Raw genomic sequence first — 22,035 nt, forward strand, 5'->3', positions numbered from 1 at the left:
ATTTTTTTAAATGAAGTATTCTTCCCTTTAATTATTTAATTTATTCGACAGCCTAAAACACACTCTTAGCTCTTAAGCTATATAAAAATGGGCAGTGGGTTGGATTTAGCTCCTGTGTTGTAGTTTGATGACTTGGGACAGGAAAGCCATATTTGAACCCACACGACAGGTTCGGATGAGTCTGGAAGTGTTATCCAGGGTCTAGTAGTGAAAAATTAAAGCCACGAGCCTTATTGAAAAATCAGCAAAATACAAAGGTCGTTCTAGCAACCATTCATAAAACCATCGTCTAGATACAACCTGTAGGAAGACGGTTTCTCCTATTTTTATGTCTACTGTCTCCCAGTTTTGAGTTTTCTAGTTCTAGTTATCCACTAGTGAGAATCTACATGATAATAACAATGATGAAGGAGGAACTACACCGTGAGCGGTTCATTTAAAATACTAGGAAGTGTACTTAGGGACTGAACACCCCCCCCCTCCGTGCATGCGGCTGGCCTCTCTGCAATTCTGTTCTTGGGGTTTGGGGCGTGAAGAAAGGGCCAGTGAAAGGCTTTGCAGGCCAGGCGTGCACCTGATTCTCATCCTTTTTGTCTGTCCCGTATCTCAAGCTTCTCCAGAAGGAATACAAAGTCACTTATGTTGTACCTTCCACGTGCCCAGCACAGACGCAGCAACACCTGGCTAGCCCCAAACGCCATCCGCAGGAAGTAGGCGATTTTGCAAAGGGCTTCAGAGAAAACTGCGGGTTCCCGGGTTCCCGTTTGTGATGAGAAATCTATGCGGGGCATCCCTGGAAAGAGGAAGGGGGTGGGCGTGCTCAAAAAGAGGCCTCACCCCGCCCTCCTGCCCGCCCCGCCTGCCCCACCCAAACCAGGTTCCAGCCCAAGTCATTTAAAAGGTTATTGGAAAGGTTTCCAAACTGAGGCAGCAGCAGGTGGCCCTCTGACATAGCAGAGGTGGTGCTCGCTCTCTCTGGAGCAGACGATGTCCATGTCAGACCCAGGAAAGAATTCGGAGCCTAAGGCGAGCAAGATGAGCCTGGAGCTGACACCTACAGCCCCCAGTGACCAGGGTCGCAGCAACGAAGCCTTCCAGGTGAGCAGCGCTAGAGGGGACCAAGTAACCTGCGGTCTTCACATCTGGCAAGCTTAGTAACAAGAGCCCTGAGCTCTCTGAGCTACAGCAAGAATGTTAATTCTTTTATGAGTACGCTTTAAGCCCATTCTCCCCCCACCCCCCCACTTGGACTCGTCTGGGTTGGTAAACCTGAAAAGTTTCTTTCAAAGTCTAGTCTTGGTTTGGACTTCCTTCCTCAGTCCGGAAACAAGCTGCTTTCCTTCTCTCCCTTTCTTGCCCCTGGACTCTCAACAAATTTCGGGATTTATACTCAGGTTCCTTACCCCAAGAACCTGGGTAGGAGCTCAGCACCCCCACTTCAGTGGAGGCTGCAGAAGCCTGAATGGGTTCTCAGCCAAGGTGAATTGTAACCCAGAATCCTGCCCAGGTTGGCCTACTTATGCAAAGCCTCAGCCAAGGCTGCTGAGTGATTAATACACCTAGTATCAGGGCTGGGTGCCACAGGTGGCCCGTGAGGGAGGCCGGTCCCTGAGCTGAAATACCCCGACTGCCAGGAACCTGGATTTGAGTTGCAACATGAGAGCTTAGAAAACACAGGGAATGCTATCAAACCTTAAAAAAAAAATCAAGTACTGACAAAAATATATTTATATATTTTTATGCAAAAATGCTTTTAAAAATCTATATATGCACCTGTTTTTTAATAAAGTTGAAAAAACAAAACAAAGAGAAAGGAAGAAAGAAAAAGCACAGGGAACACTTGGCTACCCTCGGGTTTCCTGGGCACTTAATGAGCAGATCACAACTTTTAAATGCTAAGACAAATGGCCAGCAAAAGTGCCTGCATGAACCTGGTTTTAAATTTCACGTGCATGTCTCACAAAGAGGCAACGAGTCCAACAGGAGTGAACTAACTCCGGGGCGTGTGCGCAGTACCATTTATGTATAATGTGGAGAGGCCAGCAGAAAAGACAAGGGGCTGGGACTTTGGGGTCCCAATAAATAAGTGCAAAATGATTAGAAATAGTTGGAATGTTGGTGGAAGTTAAGAATCATTGTCCCGGGGTTTATTTGTGCGAGCTTGTCTCCGAACCATCCTTGCCGACATCTCCCCTCTAAGTGCACCATCAGAGGGAAATCTGTGAGCATCATTAGGAGGACCAGGAGGGTGTAGGCTGCTTTTTCCTCAATGTCTTCAGCACAGGCACCATCCTGACAAACAGGGTTCAAGCTACTCTTTCTGAAGCATCTTTTACCAGGGTTTTGTAGACACAAATTTATTGGGCAGAATCATTAGGTGCACCCCCTTACTTAGATGACCCGCACTAAGAGGGAAGGAAGGCCAGTTCAAGGAGACAGCCATAGCTTTTGCCCTTGGGAAGCAGAGCAGGGCAGTAAATCCACAGGAAGCTACAACAGAAAACGAAAGATCAGCCTGAACCAACTGGGGAGCTTAGTGAGGCTTCAAGGTGGGGCTGCCTGCTGAGCAAAGATGGGGGTCAGTGGAGCAAGAGAAGCAATAGGCTTAGGGGCATAAGAGCCAGGAATTGGAGTCTGCAGTGGAGGTGGCGCAGGCGCGCAGGACTTGGAGGAGGCTGGTGGTATCCCGCAATGGGGTCCGTAGGAGCTCACGTGCTCCATCACCAGATTGTTACTGGTGCGTCTTGTGACCTTGTTGAAAGAAGAGTGTGTGCGGCCGGACACCAGAATTAGGTGCTTGCTTCCGGGTGAAGGGTCAGGGTGGGGACAGGGCGTAAGAAATAATCCCTCTGAACTTCTGGTTTTCCTCTGTTAGATAGGATCAGAATGCCAAGGCTGTTGAGGAAACCCAATGTGTGAATACACCATGTTCCTTAAACGCGTGTAGCACACAGGAAGGCGCTTCTGAAAAACAGCGCACTTGGTGCCTCGGCTATGGGACGTGGAGTTTTCTAGTCAGCTTGGAAGACGCTCCTCTTGTTTAGCAAGGGCAATCCAAGAGGAAGGCTGGCACACGGCAGGGAGTGAGTTCCACTTGAGGCCTGTTGGTTGGGATCCCAAGTGTGGCCATCAAGAGCTAGATCCACCCACCGAGAACGCTGAGCACAGTCAGGCAGGATCGGGAACAGGAGAGAGCCACAGTGTCAACCAAAAGCCGGAAGGCAGAGAAGTGGGGAGGGCTCCACGGTCCGCGGCCCAGCTCCTCACAGCTGATTGCAGGCTAACCCTGCCCCACTCGCTGCTATCCTTGGCTGACCTGCTTGCTGTATCCTTAACCTCCAGCTAGGAATACTATACAGCATTTATGCTGCTTTTGAAGCTTACGCCAGAAGCACCAGACTGTCTGTCTTCAAACTTACAGAATTAGGCAGGATGATGCTTGCCTCTGTGGGAATTCTAAGATTTAGCTGTGGTGTTTCGTTTTGTTTTGAGATTTATTTATTTCATGTATGTGAGTACACTGTCCCTTTCTTCAGACACACCAGAAGAGGGCATCAGATCTCATTACAGATGAGCCACCATGTGGTTGCTGGGAATTGAACTCAGGACCTCTGGAAGAGCGGTCAGTGCTCTCAGCCACTGAGCCACCTCTCCAGCCCTGTCCTGTGATGTTATGGCTGACTCTTCAGTTCCCCGCAGTTGCATCGACATAAGGTCCTGTGCATACTGATGTGCAACGGACAGGGTGTTGCCAGGTTAGGGATTTTCTTGGAGCCTCTAAAACCACTGTAGGATTGGGCACACTCATATACCCTCCTGGAACACCAGAAACAGTTTGCTCTAGATTGTGCATAGCAGTAGAACCTCTACTGGGGCAGTGAAATAGAGCTATCCTTTTTGTGGTTGCTGCCTTGGTGTTTTGTTTCATTTTGAGGCAGGGTCTCAGGTAGCCCAGGCTAGGGTCTCATGTAGTCCAGGCTATCTCCTAGCTCCCAGTGTACTTGAGGATGCTGGGATGAGGGGTGCATAGACCACAGTGCCTGAATTAAGAGTCGCGGGGTCAACGATGAGACTTCATGCTGAACAAGATGCCACTGAGCCCAGATACTTTCAACATTCACTAATTATGCCAAACTGGCTCCCTGCATGTTCATGCCAATGTAGACCCGTCGTAATGGTGTGAGTTCTTGTTTTCCCCCCACAGCCTCACTATTTCTCAGATGGCTTTGTAAGTTCAGCCAGTCTGGTGAGTGTGGAGCAATACAATCGTCAATCAGTACAGCACACACTGGCCAGTTCTTTGTGTTGTTGTCAGGTTTTGTTGTTGTTGGTGGTGGTGGTCAGGCAATTTTGTTGTGGTGAAAATATTCTTTTTCCACAGACCTATATAGACAGTGTAGACCAGCCCCTGGACTCACGAGTGAGATGTGGTGAGCAAGAAGTACCAAAAAGCCAGTTGCCAGTGTAAATAGCCTCCCTTTGTGAGTTGAAAGCAGAGAGTGCGGTCGAGGAGTTAGAGAGATGGCTCCTGCCAAGCCTGGTGATGGTGACTGAGTTCCATCCATGGTAGAAGAAAAGTGACTCTAGCCAGTTGTCGTCTGTCCTACCCAGGAAACCCTCAGATCCCACAATTGCTCTGAAGTCAGCTGAGCCAGGTGTGATTGTACCTGTCCATAATCCCCACACTCAGAGGCTGAGGCAGGAGAATCACTGAATTCAAGGCCAGTCTGGGCTATGTGGACTGCCCTGTGGTTCAGTGGCTTGCCTGACACACACAAGGGCTGGAGTTTCATGCCCAGCACCACAGACAATGACAGAGCACAAACAAAGAATTGGGTGGGACCCACTTAGGCAAGGCTTGGAGCAGGACCAGAGTCAAGAAATTCACTTTGAGTCTGCAGCTCACAGAACACTGGCTGAGTGACTCAATGAATGGGCCGGGGACCCAGCCAGGCAGGTTTGGAAAGCCTGCTCAGCAGAGATCACACTGGAGAGAGGTCACAGGAAAAGAAATCCTGTCAGGGACGAGGGCTGCTGGAAAGCAGGTGTGGATGAGTTCATGGTTGAGTGGGACCCCAGAGATCGGGGAGGAGGGGCATCACCAGAAGGGGTCACACACAGGCTACTGGGGGGGGTCTCAAAGCCTAGGACAAGACTGACTGAAGCTGCCTTTCACCTTTCCACACACGATTTAAAATGCATAAAACATGGGATGGCGACTTGCTTTGGCTGTTTGTTTCTGCTTTGAGTTTTTTATTTTGGTTTTTTTTTTTGGGGGGGTTGCTTTGTTTTGTTGTTTTGGTTTGAGTTTTTTGGTTTTTGGCTTTTTGCTTGTTTTTCAAGATTCAGGTTTCTCTCTGTAGCCCTGGCTGTCCTTCTGGAACTTAATTTGTAGACCAGGCTAGCCTGGAACTCAGGGATCTTCCTGTCTCTGCCCAGTGACTTCCAGGAAGGGACAGTTTATTAATATTTTTATTAAATCTTGACATTGTCATACATACACAAAACATCTCTTGATCATATAAAAACCCAGCAGCCCCTCCCCACCTCCTCCCTGCCGCTGCTACAACATCTTCCTGTCTGTTTTTTATTTTGGTAAAGAAAGGTTTTGTTTTGTTTTTAAGTGTCTACTGTTTCCTAAAATGGGCACTTGCATCTGGAGAGAAAGAGCCTGGGACTAAAACCAGAATCATATCCATGACGCCCCTCAGGAAGAGCTCTCGGGCTTAGTCCTCCGTTCAAACACTCCTGAAGTGGTTCCTTTGGAGAGGAGCCTCCAGCTCCTCAGGGATTAGGCCCTGAGAAGATAACTCGGGGCAGGATGTCCACTTCGACACCATTGGTTACGGCTTCCCTTGGCACATTGTTTCTATGTCCTACTGACACTTCTTTTTTTTTCTTCTTCCTATTTATTTTTCTTTGTCATACTATTGAATGGTTGCCGATTTTGTTCTTTTGAAAATGCCGTGGTTTGGTTTCATTGATTGACTGACTCTGTTGCTCTAGCTTGTCTCCCGCATCTTCAGTCCGCTCTTGGGGTTTCTCTGCTGCTATATTACCCAGGACCTTGCACGTGCTAGAAAGCATAAGGCACTAGAGGCAGACTCACACCCTTCCCCTCCTAAGCATCCTTCGTCCATCCCATTCTGTTTGCTGCTCTTTTCCAAGTTTCTTTCTGTGAAAGATTAGGTCATTGATTCATCTTTATGACTTATTTTTATTTTGTGTGTATGCTTGCATGTCTGTACGTCTGTGCACCACATCCATGCCTGCTGTCCTCCGAGGTCAGAAGAGAGTGTCAAACCCCCTGGCACTGGAGTTGCCGTCTGGGTGCTGGGAGTGAAACCTGGTTCTCTGGAAGAGCAGACAGTGCTCTTAACTGCTGAGCCGTCTCTCCGGCCCATGACTTAACATCTTTTTCTTTGTGATGGAAGAAATCACAAACTTAATTTCCCTCTAGCCACTACTTCACCTTTGTCTCGTAAGTTGTATGTATTTGTTTTGAATTTGTTTTAATACAGTGTCTTACTTAGGGTTACTATTGCTGTGATAAAACATCATGGCCAAGAAGCAAGTTGGGGAGGAAAGGGTTTATTCAGCTTACACTTCCACACTGCTGTTCATCATCAAAGGAAGTCAGGACTAAAACTCAAGCAGGTCAGGAAGCAGGAGCTGATGCAGAGGCCATGGAGGGATGCTGTGACCTACAAATTGGGCAGGCATTTATTAAACCCTGACACTGTGCTAGCCATTAGACTAGGAGCCACAAACAAGGCCACTGTTCTGACTGTCATCAAACAATGACAAATCGGTACCACTCGGTGTGTACAAAATCTATTCCTGGCATAGGAGGTGCCCTCACCTTGCCTGGGAAAACCAGAGAGTCACTTCTCACCTGTGCCAAGTGAACATTTTATAGACAGTTTACTTCTTTTGTTCAGTCCACAAACTATACCAAGCTACCTATCCCAGGCTAGACAGAAGGAAAACACTGAGCACAGGATGTTACTGTCTGAGATGTATTCTATGTTGTGTTTTACGAAGATGAGTCAGCACTAGAATGGGAAGGTAGGAGGGGCAAGAAACTGGAGATGGATCGGGTAGAAAAGAAAGGTAGAAAGCAATAAAACCCATGTATACCGACATATCTCAGGGCAATCCACTCACTACAAGACTTAAAGGCATGAACTACCACACCCAACTTAAACATTTTTAATCAAAGTAACCAAATTCACGCTGGAAAGAGTGGTTAAGAGCACTGACTGCTCTTCCAGAGGTCCTGAGTTCAAATCCCAGCAACCACATGGTGGCTCACAACCATCTGCAATGAGATCTAATATCCTCTTCTGGTGTGTCTGAAGACAGCTTTGGTGTACTCATATATAATAAATAATCTTTAAAAAAAATAAGGTAACCAAATTCATAGTTTCTATCTGATCCCACCAAGTCTCTGGCTTGTACAGGTAGAGCAAAGGGACAAGGGAAGGGTTGCTTGGTGAACTGTAACAGACCCAGCAGGGAACAGAGTCACCACTATCTCAGGAGCCACCAAATGCTCCACTTCCTCTTGGACCACCTGGCCAGTTCCTCATTCATCAGCAAAGCACAGGCCCTCTTGTCAGAGAGGAGGAAGAAAGATGGGGGTTGGGGAGCGGGCAAAGCCAGGGCAGCCCAGGGGGCAGGAAAGTCTGCCTTCAGTGCTCTAAGTACTGACTGTACTCAGTGTGGCAGAGACCTTGGCTGGATATTGACAAGTGGCCTCTTGCCAATGGGAAGACAGTGACGAATTCTGGAACAGGAGGCACCACAGATGGGAAAAAGAAAAGCCGCACTCTAGATAAGGCAGGAAAAGCAGAGGTTATGCAGGCAGTCAGGATATGTGGATCTGCAACCTACAAGCGTATCCAAGTACATGCACACACACACACACACACACACACACGTATGCAGATATACACACCCCAGCACACATATGTACATACATGTACACAGACGAATAGGCATGCACACCCGTGCACAGATACACACACCCCAACACAGACACATACATGCACGTACACACCAACTCAGACAAGTTTCCTAACTTCTCTACTTTATTCTCATCCAAAAGGTGTCTCAGCAGTTATAAGCAGGAACTGTTTATCCCTCCAGAGGAGGAGGAGCAGGGTCACACTAACCTCCCGTGCCGGGATATCCAGTGCTGCTGGCCTCTGTCGGCACCCGCTGATTTGCACATCTGCACTGGCAGACCCACACGCAACTAAAAATAAAAATAAATTCTTAAAAAGGTGAAGGCTGGAGAGATGGTTCAGTGGCTTAAGGGCACTTGTTGCTCTTGCAAGAGGTGTGGGTCCATTTCTCAGCATGCACGTGATAGTTCACATCCATCGTTCCATTTCCAGGGTATCTGATGCCCTCTTCTGACCTCTGCAGACACCAGGCATACACATGGTTAACCTACATGCATGCAGGCAAAATACTTAGACATAACATAAAATTAATAAATAAAATAATCTTTAAAGGTTTTTAAAAAGTAGATCAATGAATGCCCCGCATCAGGGGATGCCCTATGCAGAAAAGAAAGCCCAAATGTGGCCCCGCCCCTTGCCTCGGTGGCAGACATCAACAATGATCTCACACCACTTGGTGCACACCATTTGGGTTCAAAGCAAAGTCAGTCAGAAGTCTGAGTATGAAGTCACGCGCCTCTTGTATCAAGCGCTGGGGTCTGCTGATGTGAGGTCGGGAAGACTCCCCTCCTTGTGACTCTCTGAAATCTGAGCTTTGGGTCCGGGCTCCGTCCTTAGCCTTCTCCCTTTTATGTGAAACCAGATCTTAATGAGGTAACAGAGTAGGCCTTGAATGTACAATCCTCCTGCCCCAGCCTCCTGAGTAGCTGGCATTACCCAGGAGAGGGAACCTTGACTGAAAATTTGCCTCCATCCGATTAGCTTGTGGCCATGTTTGTGAGGCATTTTTTTTTTTTGTTGAAATTTCCTTTTCCCATGTGTGTCCAGTTGACTTCTGAAGCAAGCTAAGGCACGCTCTTTTCTACCTACGTATTATTTAAGCAAATGTTTTTCATACAGTGTTTGCGGTATGTAAGTGTATTGTAAGTTTTTGTTTAGTTCGTATCTATTTAATCAGCAGCCCCTTGATGTGTAAATATTTGATTTACAAGTTAATTTAGAAACCCCCCCCCACAAAAGAACCATGTTCCAGCTGTAACTTGAGCACAATGTCACTGAATATGCAGTGTAGGTAGGCCCCCAACTTGACGTGTGTTTGGTATTTGTTTTTGAAGGAGGAGTGAAGGGGGATAGAAAGAGAGGAGAGACAGACAGACAGACGGACAGAGATAAAGAAACCGAGACTCTCGCTATGTACCCCTAGCTGGTCTTGAACTCAGTATATAGACAAATTTGGCCTCAAACCAAACTGTGATAATGTATGTTAATCATCACAGAAGCAACCGCAGTTTGCATGGTTTATGAGCTGTTCCAAGAGGAAGTTACAGGCAGAGTAGCAGGATGACCGCTCTGAAACCATCCCAACTTCACCAGTCTCTCACTGAGGCAGATCACTTAGGCATGGCACAGGCAGTGCATACCTGGGACCCAAGCAGCTGGAAGGCAGAGATCAGGGAATGGTGTGTTCATGGCCCATCCTGTTACAGGGGCTTTTAGAGTTTAGTCAGGCCCTAACAAGTTACCATTCAGCTGCTTGTCCCCAGTGCACCAAAGATAAATGGTGACAAGCAGAGAAAGGAGACTTATTGGAAAGAGGAGGGATCTTCAAGGCCATCCATATGAAGTGTAGGTATAAGCAAAGGGAGGGGGTTGTGTGATCAAGCACTCCTGGCCAAGATGTGTTCCCACCCATCACCCACCCTTGACCTTCCCTGTGTCTACTCTGGTCAGTCAAGCAGGAAGATCTGCTATCAGAAGTGTTCGAAATCTCTTCCCACCCTGGCCAGCTTCAGGCTTCCCTGCCCCAGCATGAGATTCCTGGAGTATTTAAAATTCTGTTAGATAGTCTGATAGCAAAAGTGTCTCTCTTTAAAATATCTTCTCTGCTGCCAGGAAGGTCAAAACCCTGAGCTATGGTATATGACTCTATTTTTTAAAATATATTTACTTATTTTATGTACATGAGTACACTGCTACTGTCTTTAGACCCACCAGAAGAGAGCATCGGATCCCATTATAGATAGTTGTGAGCCGCATGCGGTTGCTGGCTGCTGGGAATTGAACTCAGGACCTCTGGAAGAACAGTCAGTGTTTTTAACAACTGAGCCATCTCTCCAGCCCAATATATGACTCTAGAAAGAAAGAAAGGGAAGGGAAAGGAGGGAGAAAAGAAAGGAAGAAAAGGAAGGAAGAAACCAAGAAAGAAAAAAGAAAGAGGGAGAAAGAAAAGAGAGAGAAAGAAAGAAAAGAGAGAGGAAGGAAGGAAAGAGAAAGAAAGAAAGAAAGAAAGAAAGGATTAGATAAAAAATAAGCATTCCTAATCCCAAACATTATCAGGAGCCTTAAAGGGGAAAGAGGGCTTCTTACCGAGACTGGGTGTGGCAGACCACAAGGACCATTATAAACAAGAAAGCCCACCTGTAGCTCTCAGGAGTCCTGCTTTACTTTCTCCCAGACATCTGGTGACTTGCTGGTTCCTGCTTCACGTGACAAACAAGTTACGTTTTTAAAATTACAGATGCAGACAAGTTCATTCAAAGTAGCCCATGACATAGCATCTTGAGGTTGGGGGCATAGCTCACTGGTAGGGACACTTACTTCACAAGTACATTGCCCTGGGTTTGATCCCAGCACCATGAGGAAGAGGAGAAGGAAGGGAACAGGCACTTTGAGTCTCTTGATAGTTGTCGTCACAACTACAATTAGACAATCAAATATCTAATTTCTGGTGCCAGACCCCCCACCTTAGGAACCATATATGCCATTCCTTCACCCATCCACGGGTGCCTATCCCGCAGGTACACAGTTATTAGTTATTGGGGGGATGAGTGGAAATGCTTAGGGAACTCAGGACACTTCTGGAACATTCAGGGCTGAGGAGAAAGGGTCCTAGCAACACAGCAAGGGAGGAGGCAGTCTGAATCCAGGAGGAAACACTGTGATAGCCCTCAATGGACAGGGGAAGGGGGCAGGGCGTTTTAAAAAAGACACGGGCCTTGTACGACAAAATCTGGATTTAGGGACACAGAAAAACATTGAAACTCAGAAGTGTAGGGAGTAAATCTAAGACAACAAAATAGATGTGAAAGCAGTGAGTTCAAAGAAAAGGCTGGCTTCATCGAGGAAAGGTGCCTACCTGTGGATTCTTGCCCTCGGGATAAAAAGAATTAAGAACAGGGCAAATACTGAAGATGCACAGGAGAAAGGCTGTGCACCCATTCATTCCCTGCTATACCAAAACAGCAGAGACTGGGTTAAAATAATGATGCAACAGAGAACAGGCTAAAGGGAAAAGAAATAAGTTCCTCACGGTTCTGGAGGCTGGGAAATCTGTCATGGTCCTCTGTGACAGTTATGCTTGGGGGGGGGGGGTGTCATCCAATTGACACCAATGAGAGTCACCTGGCAAGGGAGACCCCCTGAGGAGTAAGAGTGCCCTGAAGGCATGTCTGTGGGACATTTTCCTTGACTAATGATTGGTATCAGAGGACCCAGTCCACGGCAGGTAGTGCTGGGCAGGTGAAATAAGAAAGTAGGCTGAGCAAGCCGCCGGCGAGCAAGCATTGATCTCTGTGGTTCTCGCCCTGAGATTCTGCTTCGGACTCCCTCCATGATGGACTGAGATCAAGACATAAGCCAAATAACCCCTCCCCACCCCCACCCCAAGTTGCTTTCAGTGTCATATCACAGAAACAGAAAGCAAACGATAACAATTACCGAGCCACTTTCTCACTGTGGCCATAAGGACATATTCCCTTTCTCATTGGAGCCACCCATTATCTCCTAGAGGCCCCAGCTCTCCACCCTTGGCACTGAGGGATTAAGTTTCTAGCACATGAACTCTGAGGCACTCATTCAGACTACAGCAAAGCTGGGGCACGTATTCGGGCTACAGAAAAGAGGTTCAGCAGTTCCATGTGGAGAATCACACTGGGGCTTGCCTAGCCACACACTACTGCTCTCAGAATCAGCTGCTCGGTGCTTACAGACTTCTGGTCCTCTCCCTTTGGGATGCGTCTTAGACATCCTCATGGGAATGTCTTCTTTAACATCAAATAGGCCAGGCTAAGTCATACTGGAAATTAGAATCAGGCAGAAATCATTATATACGGTCCAACACAAATTATGGGCACTAAAGTCAACCACCCATAAAAGAATGGGAGAGCCAGGCATAGCAATGCGGACTGTTGTCTCAGCACCTAAGAGGAAGAGGTGGAGGATTGCTGTCCCCAGCATACTATGTAACAGACTATCTTATTTGTGTAGTTCTGTAACATCGGACTTTATAGAATAACAATGTATCTACAAGGTAAGGTTCAGTGGCAACACTTAGCCACACAATGCCACTCTTCTTGGTAACCCTGCTGTGCTGGCTAGTCTACAACAACTTGACACAGCCTCAATTAAGAAAATGCCTCCATAAGACGGGAACTGTAGGGCATTTTCTTAGTGATTGATGGGACCAAGCTGAGCCTATTGTGAGTGGAGCCATGCCTGGGCTGGTGGTTCTGGGTTCCTAAGAAAGCAGGTTGAGCAAACAATGTGAGCAAGCCAGTAGGCAGCACCCCTTTGTGACCTCTGTGTCAGCCGCTGACTTCAGGTTCCTGCCCTGCTTGAGTTCCTGTCCTGATGTAGAAGTGTGAGCCAGACGAACCTTTCCTCTCTATTTTTGGTATATAGTAACTTTTACTAAGATATCTGCTAGGGTAAATACAGGTTATTTTATTTATTTAAGTTTTCAAGACAAGGCCTCACCATATAGACCTGGCTGACCTGGAACTCATTATATGGACTGGGATGGTCTTAAAAAGTCACCTATCTCTGCCTTCTGAGTACTGGGATTAAAAATGTGTTTCACCAGGGCTAGCTATGTTTTCCATTTTTATTCATATGTATTATGTGTGTTTGTGTGAGCCTCTGCCACATGAGTGCAGGTGCCCACAAAGACCAGAAGAGAACATCAGGTCCCCTAGAGCTTGAATTAGAGGTGGCTGAGAGCCACTGTGTGAATGCTTGTTGTGGAATGGAAGTTAGGTTCTTTGCAAGAACAGCAAATGCTCTGAACTACTGACCCTCTCTGATACCCCTCATTTCTGTTTCTAAGGTTTGTTGTTGTTTGGTTTAGGTTTTGGTTTTTGGTTGGTTGCTTGGTTTGTTTGATTGGTTGGTTTTTGGTTTTGGTTTTTGGTGTGTGTGTGTGTGTGTGTGTGTGTGTGTGTGTGTGTGTGTGTTTGTGTGAGAGAGAGGGGGGGTGTGGTTTTGTTTGGTTAGCTTATTTATGCAGCTCTGGCTGTCCTGGAACTCACTATGTAGACTAAGCTGGCCTCGACCTGTTTCTGTTTCCTGAGTCAAGGCATTAAAGGCATGTGCTACCATGTCCAGCAATTAAGTTGTATTACTGTGTGGAGTTTGCATTATAAATTTTCCCATTTATAAATGTACAAGTGAACCCAAAGACTCACTTTTTTGCTTTAAAAAAAAACAAAAGAGTAAACTGACTTATTGTAGAATTAAGATTCTATGTTCTCAATATGTTCAAGTAACATGATAGATTTTTAACAGATTTAAAATATAATAAGGTGGTTATTTAAAAACCAATCTCATTCCTCTTTGATAATATTTTTTACGCTTTTAAATTTTATTTTTATCTTGTGCGCATGAGTGTTTTTGCCTGCATGTATGTGCACTGTGTACATGGAATAGCTGATGAGTCTACCTCGGATCAATGTCACAGGCACCTGTGAGTCGTCCACCGTGTGGGTGCTGGGGCCTGGTTTATGTCCTCTACATGAGCAGTAAGTGCTCTTAACTGCTAAGCCATTTCTAGCCCTTATTTTAATTCCTGAAGCTAAAGCAGCTAACACAGGCACATGAATCTGTAGCTAAAGTTCTCCAGGGTTGCTGTACGAATCCTTAAGTTTTAAAATGAGTCATTTATACACTAATGAAGTGAGAGAGAATTAAATATATCCTTAACACATAGCAAAAGTTGTGAATTTAATGTATTATCTGCCAATAGCAACAGCAAGCATTAAGATAATTGGAAAGGGGGAGTTGTATTTATCAGCAAGCATTCGTGTGTGCTTTTGACATAACTGAAACGCAATACAATCACCTTGTGTGTCTCCTCTTGGTCCAAAGTTGTGTCTCGAATTCTATATTGCTTAGGATATGAATATAACAGCTCTCATGCGTGAGTTTCTGTGTGAAGATTTATTTGGGTTTAAAATGATAGTCTTTACTGGGTGTTAACAGCACCGTCGCTGGTACAAATCTTTTCTTTCTGAAAGTTAAAAACTCTTGATGCTCCCAAATCAATATGACAGATATACATTTGCCTAATTTAAAGTAACAATAGTGATCAGATACTTGTGTTTTGATTGTCCCTGTTAAAGTAGAACACCTCTTAATTTACATCTACCCTATTCTGTTGTCTGAACCGCGGTTATCATCTTTGATAACTGCCCTATATTTTAAAAAAGAAAACGGATTTAAGACAAGTTGGTGGTCTGCGCAGTGATTGAATGGGGGATTCTGCATCGGGACAACTTTAGCCTCCAGCTACATCTGAGCGACGACATCTAAGGAAGCAAGCAATCGGTAGAGAGGATGGATTCAGAGCTTTGGATATTTTTTCCCCAGAAAGAGCAAGACAAGACGCTGATATCAGGAAAATCAGTGAGGACAGATTTCACTCCGTAATTAGCTTCAGTTTCTCCAGGGTGAGTGGGCCTTCTGAGGAAGAAAGAATGAGGAAACAGGGAGAGGTTCTGGCCCAGTCAGAGAGAGGTGTGGACGTTGCAAAAAGCAGGAAAGGGTAGGAGGATTTGTTAACCCTGTTACTTAAGTCAGGCTCCTCCTCCCAGCCAAGTGGCTCGGGCTGCCTTCCCCCACCTTCCAAGGGTCTAAGTGGCTCTGGACGAAGAAACTTTCTCTCCACCTCTAGGGGGCAGGAAAGGGTTTGCTAGATAAGTCAGCTCTAACTGCTCTGAAGAGTTCTGGGGTCCTCTGCGCTGTCAGCTCTTAGAAGTCAGTTTCGTCTCTTCCTGTGGGAGAATGTGCAGAGAGACTACCGTTCCTCATAGGTCAAGAGAAAGGTCAAAGGCTTAAGGAGCCCTGACCAGCCTTTGTCGTTAACCACTTCCACATCTGGAAACCACACCACCGCCCACACATGTGCATGCCCACAACCATCACGTCTAACCTCCCGCTAGTCGGTCAGTCCGGAGCTCCTTTTAGGTTCACAGCAGTGGCTGGTTTCTCCTTAGTCACCAGAAAAGCAACCGCACGCTTCAGTTCAGCAACATCAAGTGGGTTGTTTACGGTTTGTTTTCTTTCTTTTTTTCAAGAGTCCCGAGGTACCTTCTACACTAATTCCTTTTTCCTGTCACTATGATAAAATATTCTGACGAAAGCATTTTAGGCCTATTGATGGTACATGCCTTTAATCCCAAAAAGGGAGGCCTGAGTTCAAGGCCAGTCTGGTCAACACATTCGGTTCTAGGACAGTTAAAGCTACATAGAGACCCCATCTCAAAACAATCAATCAATCAATCAATAAAGGACTTAACCCTGGGACTTCCCCAGTGAAAGAGGCATCAAGCATCAAGGCAGCAAAGACTTGAAGCAAATGGTCACATGATCGCATGGCACACACACACACACACACACACACACACACACACACACACACACACACACACCCTGTCGGTAACTTGAATGCTGGTGCTGGGCTCACTTTTTCCTTTCCTACAGTTCAGGGAGCGGCGTTGCCCTCTCTTACTGTGGGTCTTCCCACCTCAGCTAACCTGGTCAACATCACCTTCCCAGCTGTGCCTGGAAGCTCATCTCCTTGGTAACGCCAGCTCCAGTCTCCTAGGTAACGCCGGCGGTCATGCGGACACCACAGGAGGCTCTGTTGTTTCTTTGGTTTCTTGCAGCTTCCACATTCTCCAGTGCTTGTTGGCCTTCGTTTCCCCGTGGCAGTGGCTTTCGGAATAGCTCAGGCTGATGGGAGGGGAAAACAAAACGCAAACAAGCAAACCAGCTCTCACCAGAAAGGGCAAGAGGTGGTTTGTTCTGGAGCCAAATATAAGTGACCATAGCCCAGGAACAGAGATTTAGGTTGCTCCAAACTCTAGAAAAGTTTCGTGGAGTTTTTTATAGTAGCAAAGCAAACACAGTCATAAATCAACTCACTTTTCAAAGATTTATTACACACACACACACACACACACACACACACACACACACACACACTGTAGCTGTCTTCAGACACACCAGAAGAGGGCATCAAATCCCATTACAGATGTTGTGAGCCACCATGTGGTTGCTGGGAGTTGAACTCAGGACCTCTGGAAGAGCAGTTAGTGCTCTTAACCACTGAGCCATCTCTCCAGCCCAGTATATGGCATTCTCATTTTTAGGGGAAACTAGTATGTTGGTTCTTCACCAAGGCCAGATTCCTTGTTTATAATATATTTTAATTCAGTTTAATTTAATGTGTGTGAATGTTTGCCTTCTTGTATGTCTGCACACATGCCTGCCTGGTTCTGATGAAGTCCAGAAGAGGTATCAGATCCCTTGGAATTGGAGCTATAGATGGTTGTGAGGGACTGTGTGAGAGCCTGCTGAAATCAAAGTGGAGCTCAGGGGTGCACCTCAGCTGCTGTCCGACAGCTCGGCTGAAGTGGAGCCCCCAAGTGGGCACTGCAAGCAACACGCTGGTGTAGGAAGCCATGCAGTACATGTAATAAGGAAAAGGAAACCCTGTTAGAGAAACCAGGACTTTAGACAACTAAGCAGAACACCCAAAGCATTCTCTTCCTGCTTCAGAATCTAAATGATCACGATGTTACTGAGCACAGAGCTGGAGCCACCACTCCTGAATGCCTATGACTCTTCCACTAGTATAGTATGTCCAAACTATAGTATAGACAGCTCCAGAGGCAAACCCAAGACTTCCCAATGTGCAACAAAGGTGAAGGGGCTCCTATGCTCACAGATGTATCCGCTTATAATTGTTCCTTAGAGGTCTAAAGAGATGCTCGGAGGTTAAGAGCACTGGCTTCTCATGCAGAGGTTCTGAGCACCTCCAGGTCCATGGATCTGGTGCCCTCTTCTGGCCTCCATGTGAACTGCAGACATATGTACATGCCTGTGAAGCACCCACACATAAGACAAAATAATAGACAAATAAATAGATTTTTGAAACAGGATTTATGTAGCCCTGGCCATCCTAGAACTTACTTTGTAGACCAAGCTAGCCTTGAACTCACAGATCCACCTGTCTGCCTCCCAGCTGGGACTTTTAATGTAACTATTTCTTAATTTATAGATGCACTAAGCAGGGGCTGGGAAGGGAAGACTTCAGCACAGCCTTGAGGGAAGCATAGCTCACTACACTTCCAGGGACCAAGAGAGAATTCCCACAATGCATTAACTTTCCCCAACCTCAGGATTTTATTTTATTTTTAACTGTTAATAAGATATATGTATTATATTATTATATATGTGTATATATATATATACACACTATCAGAAATATATTTTAACGTCTTTTTAAGTTTTATTTATTTTATGCCTATGAATTTTTTAGACCCCACTTCATTGCTTAGAAACATACACGTGATTCCCACGACTCCCCCACTCAGTCGACATCCAGTGAGGTTTTACCCTGAGAACAGGCACCTATAAGGTGTTAGGTTCAGAAGGGTCAGCAATCTGCTTAATAAATAGAACGAAATGTTGGCTAATAAGTGGTTAGAAGCTTCGTTTAGAGACCCAGAGTTCTAACTTACAGAGAACGAGGAAAGGTGGCTGTTTACACCCACTCACCCACACCCACCCACCCACACCCACCAGAACTCCTATTTCTGCGACCAAGTTGTGACTCCACCGAATAGAACAATCGAGAACGCAGGGGAAACACATCCTCTGTTAGCATGCAAAACAGCGTGCACTCCACCCCCAAATACAGTAGCTCTTTCCAGGTTCACTGACTTAAAATCCCCGTTCTTGTTCCTTCAGCGACGGCTTCAGATGCTGCCAGCAGGGGGCACCAGAAGGCTGCGGCTTAAAACGGAGACACCTGAAGTTCCACTTGGCCAGTGAGAAAAACCTCAGGGTTCTGCAGAGAGCCAGAAAGAGCTGCTGCGTGCATAAGATACCTGAAGTTTAGGGTGATGTGACCTGTTGAGGGTCGCACATGTAATTAGGGATGCTGGCAACTCAGCTTCCCGGGTCCTGTTGTTTTCAACTTAGCGTTAAGGAAAATGTAAGAATCCATACACGCAGAAGTAGTCCCCAGGGCTACGAGAACAGCCACGGTTCTGCCCTCTTTCCAGTCTCTGTATAAACATACATTTCCTCCTATATCACCACCAGGAATTCTGTGGAGCCCCATCAGAGGTATCACATGTTACAGGGAAACTTGGGTATCCGTTTGTGGTCTTAATCTCTTTACAATAATCTAAAGAAGGGAGTGTTTGGTGCATGCTTCAATCCAGGACTCAGGAGACAGAGGTTGTCAGATCTCTGTTAGTTCAAGGCCAGCTAGGGCCATATAGTACAGGCTTCAAAATAACAGAGGAGGAGACAGGAGCAGAAAAAAAGGAGGAGGAAGAAGAAAAAGGAGGGAAAGGAGGAAAGGAAGGAAAGAGGAAAAAAAGAGTGAAGGAGAGGGATATGTAAGAACAGACCCACAGGGTTGGAGAGATGTTAGTGGTTAAGAGCACTGACTGCTCTTCCTGAGTTCAAATCCCAGCAACCACACGGTGGCTTACAACCATCTGTGATGGAATTTGATGACCTCTTCTGGTGTATCTAAAGACAACTAAGTGAACCCATACATAAAATAAATAAATCTTTTTTCAAAAAAATATAAAGTTTAATTTAAAAAAGGAACAGACCCACAAGGATAATTTTATTAGAGTTTAAAATTGAAACCCCAGGACAGCAAACTGCAAATCTCAGCATCTCCCCTAAAGAGAGAGAAGCAGTCGTGGCAGCTTCAAGGTGAGCAGCGTTTGGGCAAGCAGCCAGTCTGCCAGACGGGAACTTCAGAGGAAGAAGCCAGACATGTTAGGGAAATCATGGGCAAAAGCACAAAAGCAGATGGAGAGAAAAAGCAAGGTTTCACTTCTCAAATTTAATCAGACTTACGAAGCTTCGGCGCGGGAGCTCCGCACATACCCGCGCTAGGGCCAGGAATTCTGGGAAGGATAAATACATTATCTCATTAAAGGGATAATTATTTCTTCTGTCGACTGAGCATGGCTTAAAGGTGGATGGATCTGCCTTCCCGGGAGGTGATGGACCCACCCAGCTGAAATGTTAGGACCCCAAGCTGGCCCCCATTGGCTGTTCGTATTTCCAGTGTGTCGGGTGGGAAGCTGCTGCCCTTCCTCAGTGTGTATCGTTCCCATCAGAGCAAAACAAAGCCAGATTCATTTGTTTCCTTGGGCCCATGGTTCCCTGGCAGTTCCCTGAACCATGTACCTCATCTGAACACGGAGTCTCGGCTTCTGCCGCTCTTCTGGACTCTTCCGAGAATCTTTGCGGAAGGATGCTTGGATTGAGCCCTCACACCGAGTTTTTCACTCTAACTTTTTTTTCCTTCTTCCTAGGATGAAGACCTTGAACAGCAGAACACTCCCGGAAACAGCGCAATCAGGAACAGAGCTGTACAAAGTGGGGAACAAGGACGTGCCAAACAGGTAGGGCAGGTATGGAAGATGACCCAAGATCTGCTACCATGGAGAAACTGCGCTGTGAATGACTTGTGGTTAGCGTGTCTAAGGGAGAGCCAGAGAGAAAACACACGTACCCTACCGATGAGATTTCACTTTGGCAGACCAGCCTCAGACTTCCCCGAAAGGAAAATCATCTCAAGGCAAAAGACCCAGTGTTAGGCAAGCATGGACCAGCTACTCAGGGGCAGAGGTAGGAGGCAGGGCTAGCCTGGCGTGGGACCTCCTCTCAAAGATGAAATGCACCGGCAAAAGAGGCAAGCCACACACCTCTCCCTTGGTTCCATCAAGCCTGAATCCTTTAGAGGATTCGGTATATGGTGAAATTCTGAAGAAGTAGGATCTAATGCCAGAGGGAGAGAGAGAGACAGAGAGAGAGAGAGAGAGAGAGAGAGAGAGAGAGAGAGAGAGAGAGAGAGAGACAGACAGACAGACAGACAGACAGAGAGGCTGCCAGAAGAAGGTGTGGCCCAGATTGAAGGTGGATCTTCCCACTTCCAAAGATTCAGATTAAAACTGGGTCTTCCCACTTCAAATCATTTAAGAAAAAAAATTTCCTCCCGGCAGACCCAGCCACTTGGGTTTCTAGATGTAATTAGCAGATGACCAAGAACAGACATAACCCTGGAGGTAAACTATGGGATTTGTGTGATCATCAGTGTAGTAGGGTCATCTGGGGTAACAAATGGACCACTCAGGTGAAGGATGTGGGCAGGATAGGATAGGCTGTGTGAGACTATATGGGGAATCTCCATGTCTAAAGCTTATTATTGTTGTTATTGTTATTATTATCATTATTATTATTGCTGCTGCTGCTGCAATTGCTCTCAAAGGTCTGCTCTTTTGTTTCACAGAAGAACAAAGCAAAACTTTGACAGCTGTAGCAGGAGGGTGCAGGCTGAGCAGCAGCTGGTTTGGCAGCTTTGGGTGAAGCTGAAGAAGGACATTCAGTAGGAATTCACACAGAGGCCTGAGCAGGGAGTGGTTCTGAGCAGATGGTGGCAGGAACGGAAGTGCAGAGTCCCGTAGAGACCAGGAAATGGAACATAACCCGTGATAGTGGAGTTGGGGGTGATTTCGGTGTCCATTTTAAAAGATAAGAAGGAATTAAACAGGGCTGGAGAGATGGCTCAGTAGTTAAGAATGCTGACTGCTCTTCCAGAGGTCCTGAGTTCAAATCCCAGCAACCACATGGTGGCTCACACCCATCTGTAATGAGATCTGGTGCCCCCTTCCATGCATACATGCAGGAAGAACATTGTGTACATAATAAATAAATAAATCTAAAAAACTAAGAAAAAAATGAAACAGAAGCATTCCATGGGTGTCAGGCAGTTTGGGACACACTGATAACAGAACATCACAATCATTTAAGTTAAATATTTACCAAAATTGCTGGCCAAGCTTGTGCCAAGTAGTCGATAATGAATAAGGAGCTGAAGAGATGATGGCTCTGCCATTGGGAACACTGGCTGCTCTTACTGAGGACCTTCTTGCCATTCGTGGAACCCACACGACAGCTCATAACCATCTATAACTGGGCTCCACAGGATCTGATACTCTCTTTGGGCCCCTGTGGGCACTGCATGTACATGCTATATACACATACAGGCAAATCATTTATACACATAAAATAAAAATAAGTAAATGTTTTTAAAAGAAGACATAAGCTGCAGACTTGCCTCTGCCCCTTGACTGTGGTGTCTGGACCTTGGACTCGGCCTCTTTTCCTATGGTTCATGCCTTTCTAGTTCTTGAGGACCACTGCAGAAAACAAAGGCAGAAAGAATGTGTCTGACTTTGATGTGCTATGGGACACGCATCTTTGGAATCTTTCGGGGCCAGATGTTTTAAGTGTAGACGATCAAGGGTCATTCTGTATATGTTGGGGAACACAAGCTGAGGTCCAGGTGTGTTCAGAGCCAATGTGTACCTGAACCCTCCCCAGCTACATACAATGGCAGCTTCACCAGCTGAAGAATTACAGGACTGAGAGGAGGAGGTATTCTGGAAACAGGATAGGTTGTGGATATTTGGGAGAAAGCTCATACTGGTCCCAGAAAAAAATCGCCCATAAAAATTGACTCCGACGAAAG

At 46.2% G+C, this 22,035-nt stretch overlaps 1 protein-coding gene across 1 annotated transcript in view; it reads left to right on the forward strand.

Moving 5' to 3' along the window:
* Positions 1–987: 987 nt before the first annotated feature.
* Positions 988–22,035, forward strand: part of SLC28A3 (solute carrier family 28 member 3) — a gene marked incomplete at both ends in the record, with an annotated part of 48,017 nt that continues 26,969 nt past the window's right edge. The window contains 2 exons of the mRNA XM_080910061.1: positions 988–1,098; positions 19,817–19,906. Coding sequence (XP_080766187.1) covers positions 988–1,098; positions 19,817–19,906 — 201 coding nt within the window. The remainder of the gene's footprint in view (positions 1,099–19,816; positions 19,907–22,035) is intronic.

Source organism: Micromys minutus (genome assembly GCF_963924665.1).
Source record: "Micromys minutus genome assembly, chromosome: 1".
Classification (NCBI taxonomy): Eukaryota; Metazoa; Chordata; class Mammalia; order Rodentia; family Muridae; genus Micromys; species Micromys minutus.